Here is an 11,451-nt window from a genome sequence, read left to right as displayed (position 1 = left end):
AGAGAGAGAGAGAGAGAGAGAGAGAGAGAGAGAGAGAGAGAGAGAGAGAGAGAGAGAGAGAGAGAGAGAGAGAGAGAGAGAGAGAGAGAGAGAGAGAGAGAGAGAGAGAGAGAGAGAGTGTGTTTGACAGAGAGAGAGAGAGAGAGAGAGAGAGAGAGAGAGAGAGAGAGAGAGAGAGAGAGAGAGAGAGTTTGACAGAGAGAGAGAGAGAGAGAGAGAGAGAGAGAGAGAGAGAGAGAGAGAGAGTTTGACAGAGAGAGAGAGAGAGAGTGTGTTTGACAGAGAGAGAGAGACAGAGAGAGAGAGAGAGAGAGAGAGAGAGAGAGAGAGAGAGAAAGAGAGAGAGAGACACACACTGAGAGACACTGAGAGACAGAGTGGGTGAGAGAGAAAGAGAGAAAGAGAGAGAGTGCGCTGTCTTAATGGAGATGTTAACAAGGAGAGAGACGCGACGAAGAAGTTTCATGCACTTTCCTTGAAGAAGAAAGTGTTTATAGATCAAAGGACTGAGGGGTCTGTGGGGTCTTAAAGGTCTTCACTGGAGGAGGAGGGACGTTTAGACTTGTTTACTAAACAACAAACAACAACAACAATAACAATAACAACATCATTATGTCTGACTCTGCGTCCAGTTTCCTTCACATAGGAGACATCGTGTCTCTGTACGCAGAGGGCTCTGTCAATGGATTCATCAGCACCCTGGGGTGAGTGGCACACACACACACACACACACACACACACACACACACACACACACACACACACACACACACACACACACACACACACACACAGCTTAGAGCATTGGTTCTCAAAGTGGGACCCCCAGGGGTCCTTGGTGGGGTACAGGGGGTCCCCAGCAAAATGTGTTAATATAGCATCCCAATAGTTTTATCCTTTTATACTTTGGCTATTCAAAAATAGCAGATCTACAAGCTCATAGCGCTATGAGCTTATAGATCTGCTATTTTTGATCCTGTTTTTTTTATTTTTTTTATCTTTGAATATAATATTTTTTAGAGCGAACATTTTTATCTCAAATCTTTGCTTCTGGGGGTCCCTGGAACAAAATATTTTGAGATGGGGGTCCGCGGCCAAATGCATATCATTTTGGGGTTCCTTGACATGAAAAGGTTTGAGAACCACATGGTTTAGAGAGTGGCTGTCAGTAGATATTTCATTTTAGGCTATAGTTCTGTTAAAGATTGTAAGGTGCTATTTCACAAAATACAGTATATTATATTATTCATATCTGTACATGACATGCTGCTACCTACTGTGTGCAAGGTGCCAAACATAACACACAGTATATTATATTATTATAGTTATAATATATATTATATTATTCATATCTGTACATGACATGCTGCTAGCTACTGTGTGCAAGGTGCCAAACATAACACACAGTATATTCATAACTCTACGTCTTACTCTGCAAGGTGCCAACCACAATATAACACACTATGTGCAGAGAGCTGTCTCTTTGCTATTTTCCAAGGCTGGTGTTATATCACCCTGTGTCAAGACACTGAAAACCACCATTGATTTTATTTCTTATTATAGGCTGGTAATTACACGTACACGCATGTCAATAATTCAAGAACAGTTTAGAGGGGTCTTCAACGTTTTTCAAGCCAAGGACCCCCTAGTTGAGAGAGAGATGAAGCAGGGACCCCCACCATGTTGCATAAAACTTCTTTTTTTTTTACTTGGTCTGCACTTTTTCCCCTCTACACCTATACCTCTTTTCCAAAAATATCCGATCTACAAGCTCACAACTCCTGATCTGCTATTTTTTGGCTAAAGTTCTCCTCAGAAAAGGGATGCTAGGGTTCAAGTGGTTAATGTAAAAAGAATAATCATATCACACAAAGATTTGGCGGCCCCCCTGACCTCTAGTAACTCTGAGGACCCCCTAGGGGTCCCGGAACCCCTGTTGAAGGACCCCTGGTTTAGAATATAACAAATAGGTTGCCCACCATAATCTATTTGGATTGCTTTGGAAGCTGCCATTACGAAGAACTTGTATAATGTCACATTCAAATGACTTAAGCGTTCTATAACTTCATAGATTGGTGTTAATTTGTCCATTTGTAACTCTGAGATTGTACGGGTCCATTTGGTTACATTGATATGTACACTCAGAGTTAAATTAACGCTTGAAAAAACAGCATTCTGTAACTTCATAGATTGGTGTTGAACTGTTCTCCTGCAGTGTGCAACAGTAAAGGATAATAATAATCTAATATTTCAACCCTGCTGGGCTTAGTGGATTAAGTTTCTTCGGACCAAAAGATGTGTCTTAAAGCCGTATTATGTAACTTTTCTTTTTTTTTGTCCAATCTATATGGTGTAGTATGTTAACACAACACTTGGGGTGGTTGTATAATATTAAATGGTCTCCCTCTCTATTGAGAGGTCAACATTCTATTTCTCCCCAGAGCAAGCATGCAGGCTCTATTAGCCTCAGTGGTAAAAAAAAAATCTGCACTTGCGCAGGAGACCCGGGGTTCAAATCCGGGGGTAGGACAGGAAAGTTACGTAGTGCAGCTTTAAAGGAGAATTTTGGACTAAGGTTTTCTTACCTTTTCTATGATGTTATGATATCCTAGGATGAATGGTACAGTAGAAAAAAAACAGAAGTCTCGCTAGACGAGATTGAAATCTCGAGATTTCAATCTCGTCTAGCGAGACTTCTGTTTTTTTTTTTTTGGTTGCATAGTGTTCTGTCACTATGAACGTCAGATCTCACAAAAAAAATAATAAAAAAAGCTATTAAAATATGTGATCTAGCGCAAGGCCTATCCGCGCACGTTTTAAGCTGTGGCGGACCCGGGATAGAGTTATGATCATCCTAGGATATCATAACATCATAGAAAAGGTAAGAAAACCTTAGTCCAAAATTCTCCTTTAAGTAGGTTAAATTTGGGGCCCAATCTTTTTTCCATAGGAATTGATGAGCACTTCAGTTCATCAGGTTGTCTTTCTTCAGCCGTTTGACGTTAGAAGCTTGTTGACCCATTAAGAACGGAAACGCATCTGTGTCAACTCATTCAGTGCCACTGGACGTCTAAAACGTAAAAAAACAGAACCCAAGATATGATGATTTGAAAATGTTCTGCTCCATTCACTTCTTATTTAACTTCTTACTGAAAAAGGCTGTATCTCAGCTCCTAAGGCCTTTTTTTTTACAATGAATTTAGGCTGTGGCACTGAATGAGTTAAGATTTCTTTGGCTATTTTTTTTTTAAATCGTGAACATTTGTGCAAATCTTATATATATATTTTTAAGCGAACATTTGTAACTCAAATCTTTGTTTCTCATCAAAACGTGTTGTTCCAGGGACCCCCAGGGACCCCCAGAAGCACAGTTCAGATCAGAGTTAAAAATGTTCGCTTTAAAACACAAATGTTCACGATGTTTAAAGAAAATAGCACATCTACAAGCTCATAGCGCGGCAGCTTGTAGATCTGCAATTTTTTTAATAGCCAAACAAATCTAAAATGACATCCAGATGCGTTCCTGGTCTAAATGGGTTAAGGAGAGAGGAAGGTGTTGTGTTAAAATGTATAGAATAAAACATATACACCATAAATGCATCATTATGATCACCATATACCCATCGTCTTTGTTGGGTGGAAACTGTGACTTTTAAGGATTCAAATTCAAAAATAGCAAAAGTATCAGTATTTTTTTTTAAGGTTTATTTTTGGGCCTTTTTTATGCTTTTATTGATAGGACAGTAACAGGCAGCAAAGGCCGTCGGGATCGGGACTCGAACCCGCGACGCGCTGTCAGGCTACATTGTAGCCTATGTGCCTGGACCGCTACGCCAGTGGTCCGGGCTGTGGATCTGCTACTTTTGATTGTTTTGTGTGACACTCAGTGGTGGAAAAAGTACTCAAATGTTTTACTTAAGTAAAAGTATCAATACTGCACTGTAGAAGTACTCTGTTACAAGTAAAAGTCCGGAATTCTAAATTTACTTGAGTAAAAGTACAGAAGTATTGGTATAAAAATGTACTTAAAGTACCAAAAGTAAAAGTACAATTATTTTTTGAAAATAGCCGATCTACAAGCTCACAACGCGTCGCAAAGCGACGCGTTGTGAGCTTGTAGATCTGCTATTTTCAAATAGCCTAGGTACAAAATAGGGCTAAAGTGGTTAATATATGTTTCGTAATATCATAATTTATAACTGAAAAATAACTAGTAACTAAAGTTTTCAAATAAATGTAGTGGAGTAAAAGTACAATATTTGCCTCTGAGATGTAGTTGAGTAGAAGTAAAAGTATAGACAATTGGAAATACTCAAGTAAAGTACAAATACCTCAAAATTGTACTTAAGTACAGTACTTAAGTAAATGTACTTAGTTACTTTCCACCACTGGTGACACTGTAGTATGATCAAGTAGTTTCATTTAAGGGGGCACGGTGGCGCAGTCGGTAACGCTGTCGCCTCACAGCTAGAAGGTCCTGGGTTCGATTCCCTCGGGGGACGCTGTGGGCGCTGGGGGCGTGTTCTCTCCTCTGCGTCATCAGTGCCCATACCCTAGGTGAGGTTGGTGAAAGGGCCTTTCTGTGTGGAGTTTGCATGTTCTCCCCGTGTCCCCAAGGGACCCTCACAAAAAAAACATGCAGTAATCCTGGTCTCTATACTGCCTCCCCCTGGTCAGCCGGGGCGCCTGATGGAGGGGAAAGGAACTGGTTGGAATCATAGATATATATAAAGGCTAGATGACTCACCCGCGCTGCTGGCCAATGGAGTACGACGTTGCCACATGGCGGCCATCTTGCGACAGTCATTCATAGCATTATGTCTATGGTGCATGTACTTTGAAATAACCATAGCGTGCTCAATTTTCATCCGGTTTGGTGTGTTGTAAAGACCAAAGATGTAGTTATGATACTGCATACTTATAATTATAATCATGTTTTTTTTTTTTTTATAACATTAAGTATGCAGTATCATAACTACATCTTTGGTCTTTACAACACACCAAACCGTTTGAAAATCGGATGAAAATTGAGCACGCTATGGTTATTTCAAAGTATATGCACCATAGACATAATGTTATGAATGACTGTTGCAAGATGGCCGCGGTTGAGCTACGCTTTCGACGCCCCCTTGAGCCATCTAGCCTTTATATATATCGATGGTTGGAATAACGTGTTCCTTCCACGCGGGGAAACCCCCTCCTGTCATGTGATAAGAAGAGGCCTGCTCACTCCTCATGCATTGAAGGAAGCATGAGCTCAGTTCGGGGCTCTCCCCAGGCTGGCAGAGGGAGAGTAGGATTACAAGCTTAGGCAATTTGGCACTGGGTGAGAAAATGGGTTCCAAAATCGTGGGATAAAAAAAAGTAGGGCATTAATTTATGAAAAACACAAAAAGTTAAGAATATGGAGATAAGAGCTTTCTGCCTGACAGCAACGATGTGCATTATAGCATACATACAGGATACTGTGTGGTATACATAGTCAGTGTTTAATGGACTAGGGTGTGTGTGTGTGTGTGTGTGTGTGTGTGTGTGTGTGTGTGTGTGTGTGTGTGTGTGTGTGTGTGTGTGTGTGTGTGTGTGTGTGTGTGTGTGTGTGTGTGTGTGTGTGTGTGTGTGTGTGTGTGTGTGTGTGTGGGTGTTAGGGTGTGGGTGTGTGAGGTACTAGTAGTGAGTCAGTTAGGTGAAGGTAGAAAGATAACAGGATTGTGTCAAATGATCAAATCAGAGATACACCCTATACCTGGATGAATGTGTGTGTGTGTGTGTGTGTGTGTGTGTGTGTGTGTGTGTGTGTGTGTGTGTGTGTGTGTGTGTGTGTGTGTGTGTGTGTGTGTGTGTGTGTGTGTGTGTGTGTGTGTGTGTGTGTGTGTGTGTGTGTGTGTGTGTGTGTGTGTGTGTGTGTGTGTGTGTGTGGGGGCACATTGTTCTCTTTTTAAAGGAAAGGGAAGTCATGCCAGCATGCCTGCGGTAGATTTCCAGGAGTGTGTGTGTGTGTGTGTGTGTGTGTGTGTGTGTGTGTGTGTGTGTGTGTGTGTGTGTGTGTGTGTGTGTGTGTACTACTTGATCACACTGCAGTGTCACACAAGTATAAAAAATAGCAGATGTACAAGCTCAAAATGTCATGATATGTTTACTTTTTTTTTTTTTTTTGAATCCTGAAAAGTGAGAGTGAGTCAGTGGACAGCAAAAGATATACACGTTTCAGTCATATACAGTTTCATCAAGATAAAACATTTATGGCAACGATATTGTCTTTGTCAGTGTGTGGCTCTGCTCCTGTGATCCTACAGATGAATCTGTACAAGCATGACACACACTCACAAACCCCCCCCGGAGCAGAGTCTAAAGATCCACACGTATTACATGGATATGACAATATTTGAACCCTTTATAGGGCACAGTAAAGCTCTACAGATATTAAAGCCTCACTATGTCATTTGTTGCTTAAAGGGATAGTTCACCCCCAAAATGACTTTTTTTCCTATCGATTAGTCACCCCATGGAGACTTGAATTCATGGGTATTGTTTTTTTTTTTGTCGCATTCCTAAGCCAATAATTTGATGGCCGGCAGAGGTTCCGGTAGGAGACACAGAGAATCTCCTTTGTGTCATTTTCGGGGTGAACTATCCCTTTAATGAATACCATGTCATTTTGTCCAATCTGTATGGTAGAGTAAGTATGTAAAAATGGAGTTATTGTCGGTTATCGATTCAAAATGTTCTAAATGTGGGTCATATATTTGCTGTTATTTGCCCAGCCGTACGAGGAGGTGGAGAGAGTCTGATCACTAACATGCTGCAGTAGAGGTGGTGGTGAGCTATGTTGAGCATCATGTCCACACCAATGCAAATAGTCGCAACTCCTTGCAACATGCAACTCCTTGCAAACATGCAACTCCTTGCAACATGCAACTCCTTGCAACATACAACTCCTTGCAACATGCAACTCCTTGCAACCGTTATCCCCAATGGCAGTTGTAAGGAGTTGCATTGGTGTGGACTGGCTGTAAAACAGTTTTGTTGCAAGGAGTTGCATCGGTGCCGCGCTCTGGCCTTTAACATGACAGACTTGTAAAACCTGACTAAATGAGCAGAGAACCATAACGGATGCAGGTGCCTCCATCCAAACAGGTGTACTGTCTGAATGCCAATTAAGCAATTAACATCCTATCCTGCTCTGTGGCATGTGTAATTAAAAAAAGGACCTCGATTTTGGGTCAACAAGATGGAAAGAGAGAAAAAGATCTAAGTGACTTTGAAATATGGTTCGCTATTGGGACACAGTCAAAAATACTGCTCAACTGGCCCGCTGTTCCAATAGGGACAGCTACTGAAGTGACATCTGCATTTAGATCTGTGGGAAATACATCAGTAAAATGTAGTCCATGGCACACATGTCATGACTGTGACGCTTGTGCAATAACACATTCAATCCAGAAACGCATCCGTATCATTTTAGATTTCTTTGGCTATTAAAAAATTAGCAAATAGCAAAATAACATTCTTGAGAGCAACGTTTAGCTGTAAATGACATGGCGTGTTTGTTTACATGGCTGTCATGTTGGATATGGCATCAAATCAAGCAGCACAGGTAACGGTTGATATGTGCCCCAGGTGGGCTAAGTGGTGCATGACCCAATAGGCGCTGGTCTACAGAGATGTGGAAATGGTGTTATGGTCAGATGAGTCGTCCTTCACCATATTGTCCACACGTGGACGAGTGCCTGTGTACAACAAGAGAGAGGAACAGGCCTGAATGGCTGACCCCAACCATTCAAACTGGACTTCCAGTGTCTCTGTTGAGCTGTGAGGACTTTACTGGCATGGTTTGGGTTCACTTGGTTACCTTCACACCACCAGTGCAAAGTTATTCTGAGTGAACATCTTTATCCTATGATGAAACGTAGACATTTCTATCCCGATGGGAGTGGTCTCCTCCAGGATGACAATGCCCTCATGGTTTGAGGAGTGTGAAAATGATGTGAATCATATTCTATGACTTTCACAGTCATCGGGTCTCTAAATTCAAATTGTAAGACAAGTGCAATATGCAAGGGATAATTGACGGTTCGCCGGTCATTATTGATAAATAAATCCCGACCGGATGATTAGGCACAGACACGTAGCGGAGGTGACTAATCATCCTGAAGGGATTCATTTATCAATAATGACCGGCCGACCCGTCAACTATCCCGCTTATTACACGGCTACTTAACTCTTTCAGTGCCACAATACGTCAAATACGTCATGAGGTCTAACGCCCCGTGTGCCACAATACGTCAAATACGTCATGAAAAAAAAAAACATTTTTTTTTTTTTTGAAAAACATGTTCAGAACCCAAGATATGATGATTTGAAGATTTGCTGCTCCATTCACTTCTTGTTTAACTTTTTACTAAAAAAGGCTGTATCTCGGCTCCTAAGCACTTTTTTTTTTTTACAATTAATTTTGGTTGTGGCACTCAGAACCAAAATTCCATAAATAAGCATGGCACTGAAAGAGTACATTAAAAAGTAACAACAAAACAAAGTATTTCCTTGCTTACGGCAATTAAAGTATTCCATAAGTGTTGCGCTGTGTGGACTGGACACGGTCGCCTCGGAAAACAAGGAAGTGTTGATCAAATAGAATACATTTTCGGTTATTCCATTGTCTATTTTTCCGCTTCAAATGTTTTCAAAAACATTCTTTAGAGCAACGTTTAGTTGTAAATGACATTGTGTGTTTGTTTACATCAAATCAAGCAGCACAGATTGATATGTGCCAGGTGCTCTGAGCCTTTGATTAGACAGAGGTCTGTAATAGAGCTTATCGGTCATTATCGAGAAATAACACACCGCTGAATTCAGTGATTGAGCAATCAGAATCAAGCATTCAACCAGGCCGTGTAATAAAATGTAATGTTAAATGGTGAAGTTCTCTCATAAGCCCTTCTAGGGTTTCCTACCTCACACGCACACTCACAATATTCTGTCAGCTCTTGGGAAGAAGTTGTATACTGGATGAATATCATTCCCGTTTTGTAAATAAATCAAATCAAATCAACCTAATGAATTATTGAATGCATGCTGGAGCTTTGGACCGGTGTGTTAGAGTCAGTTAGACAGTGCCACCACCGTCATAAAAACACAGAACGAGGGAATATTATCTTTTATATTGGTGTTCCATCCCTCCAGTGGAGTTCCACAGACTTGTACGATCTGTGCCGCGGTGCACTTGACCAAGACATGACGACCAAGCATTGCCAACCATACTTTGGTTATTTGTTCTCATGTTTTTGTTAGGCTTGTTTTTCTTGACCACAATGTTAGATATGCAATTTAGATAGCATGCTATTTAGACGGATGCTACTAGGTTAATTGTTTAATACCTGGTATACTCAACCCGATCGCCAGAGAACTACGTATGTATGCACGGATCCAGTGCACTTCATTCCGTGGATAGTCGCCTCGGAACCCCCAAATTGCGTGCATATGTACGGCGCTCCCTTTGTGACAAAACCATTTCGGAGGCGCGCAGTCACAGGCGAACTGTCACCCCGTGAAGGACCACCGAGGGAGCTAAGGCGACCGAGTTGCCGTCCTGAACGGTGTGACGTTCGCCTGTGCCTACTCAGCGCCGTTTGAGTTATGTACCGATAGGCACAGAATCGTAAATTTTGTTGTGGGGACTGCTCTGCTTCCGGGTTTTTCCGGGTTGCGACTGGTTACGCCCACCGTGGGACTCGCCGTACATATGCACGCAATTTCGGGGTTTCTAGGCGACTATCCACGGAATGAAGTGCACTCGTTCCGTGCAATGTTACGGTAATCTCTGGAGATCAGGCTGGGTATACTATAGTTTGAATACACACATTTTTTTTGATAGTGTATTGTTTTTAGACTGAAGATAGGTTCTTGGTTTGCCTGTGATCGTAGTTTACTGAGGCACCTCACTGTCTCTCTGCATTTGATGTATGTGTTTGTTTACTGTACCTTGCTTATTGTAAGTCGCTCTGTCTGGATAAGAGTGTCTGCTAAATGCCACTGAAGCTGTTCTGGTGTTTAGTTGTGACCCAGCAACTTATGCTCTGTGAGACACATGGAAGCTGCTAAACTAGTAGATCAAATACATGTAATGCGAGAGAGAGAGAGAGAGAGCAAGAGAGAGAAACTATTTTCCCTGTAGCCAAATGCTGTCACGAGCGTCACCCCAATTATAGAGCAGGTGACAGATTGTATGTTGTACGTTACATAAATTGTGTGTTTGGGGGGTGTGACTCCTACATGTTTTAACAGCGTGGCTTGGATCTCTGACGTCATGTTGATGATGTTATATCGATGATGTCATAATCATGACATCAGTTTTGCCCAAATATGGAGGGACGATCGTGTTGAATTCACTAAATGTGAAAAATATTCAAGGATTTAATTCTCGGCAGCGTGCACAAGATATTTGCTGCTCATCGGTCCAGTGGATTGCAAGATTAGTCACACATGCACGCACAAAGAGGCCCCCTTCTAGATCATTGGTTCTCAAAGTGGGGTCTCAAAAGTGGGGTCTCAAAGTGGGGGGGGGGTGGGGTACCAGGGGGTCCCCAGCTAAAATAGTTACAATTAGTTACTAAATTAGCGTCAGAATAATTTTAACCACTTTAACCATAATGTTATACTTTGGCTATTCAAAAATAGCAGATCTACAAGCGTGATACTCGCTATGAGCTTGTAGATCTGCTTTTTGTTGAGCAAATCGTGTAAATCTGTGCAAATCTTTGAATATGTATATATATATACATACATATATATCGCTTTAGAATATATATATATATATATATATATATATATATATATATATATATATATATATATATAAATATATATATATATATATATATATATATATATATATATATATATATATATATATATATATATATATATATATATAAATATATATATATATATATATATATATATATATTCTAAAGCGAACATGTTTAACTCATTTCTTTGCTTCTTGGGGGTCACTGTCACAAAATATGAGATGGGGGTCCGCAGCCAAATATGTATCATTTTGGGGGTCCTTCACATGAAAAAGCACTGCCCTAGTCGCCTCGCCATAAAAATGGTAAACGTATAGAAAGATCTGTAGCAATTTAAATGGAGGAAAAAAACAAGATTGGGTCTATAAATAAATAAAAACATCACATGGATGCACCTGGGACGTATCATCAGTGTTGTAGCCTGGGGTCGACGGGTGTTTCGGGTCTCGCAACAACATACACCCTCACCCAGGTGACCCAGCTGGGGTTGATCATGCCCCGACTTACGTCCCAGTAGCTGACCCACGGTCAGTCCTCTTAGGGTAACACAGGGGGAGAGGAGAGGCTCTGGCACGTGGAGGGACTATAGGCTCTGTGCATGGCCTCCTGGCCGGGCTCCTCCTTCGTCTCACCAGGTCCAGGACCT

The 11,451-nt window shown here is 41.3% G+C and overlaps 1 protein-coding gene across 5 annotated transcripts in view; it reads left to right on the top strand.

Annotated features, from left to right (window-relative positions):
* Window positions 1–264: 264 nt before the first annotated feature.
* The window catches only part of itpr3 (inositol 1,4,5-trisphosphate receptor, type 3), a 130,237-nt gene continuing 119,050 nt past the window's right edge, over window positions 265–11,451 (top strand). For 4 of the 5 annotated variants that reach the window (XR_013934116.1, XM_080443531.1, XM_080443530.1 and 1 more), the window contains exon 1: window positions 266–704. Coding sequence is in view for 4 of the 5 variants with exons in the window: in XM_080443531.1 (XP_080299657.1) it covers window positions 613–704 (92 nt within the window). In the remaining variant the exon portion in view is untranslated. Of the gene's footprint in view, window positions 705–11,451 lie in introns of all 5 variants that reach the window. The other variant, XM_080443529.1, reaches the window with a different exon arrangement.

The sequence above is a fragment of the Gymnoscopelus braueri genome (assembly GCF_963280865.1).
Source record: "Gymnoscopelus braueri genome assembly, chromosome: 12".
Lineage (NCBI taxonomy): Eukaryota > Metazoa > Chordata > Actinopteri > Myctophiformes > Myctophidae > Gymnoscopelus > Gymnoscopelus braueri.
The sequence above is the reverse complement of the archived record's forward strand: the minus strand, read 5'-3'. Positions and strand labels throughout refer to the sequence as shown.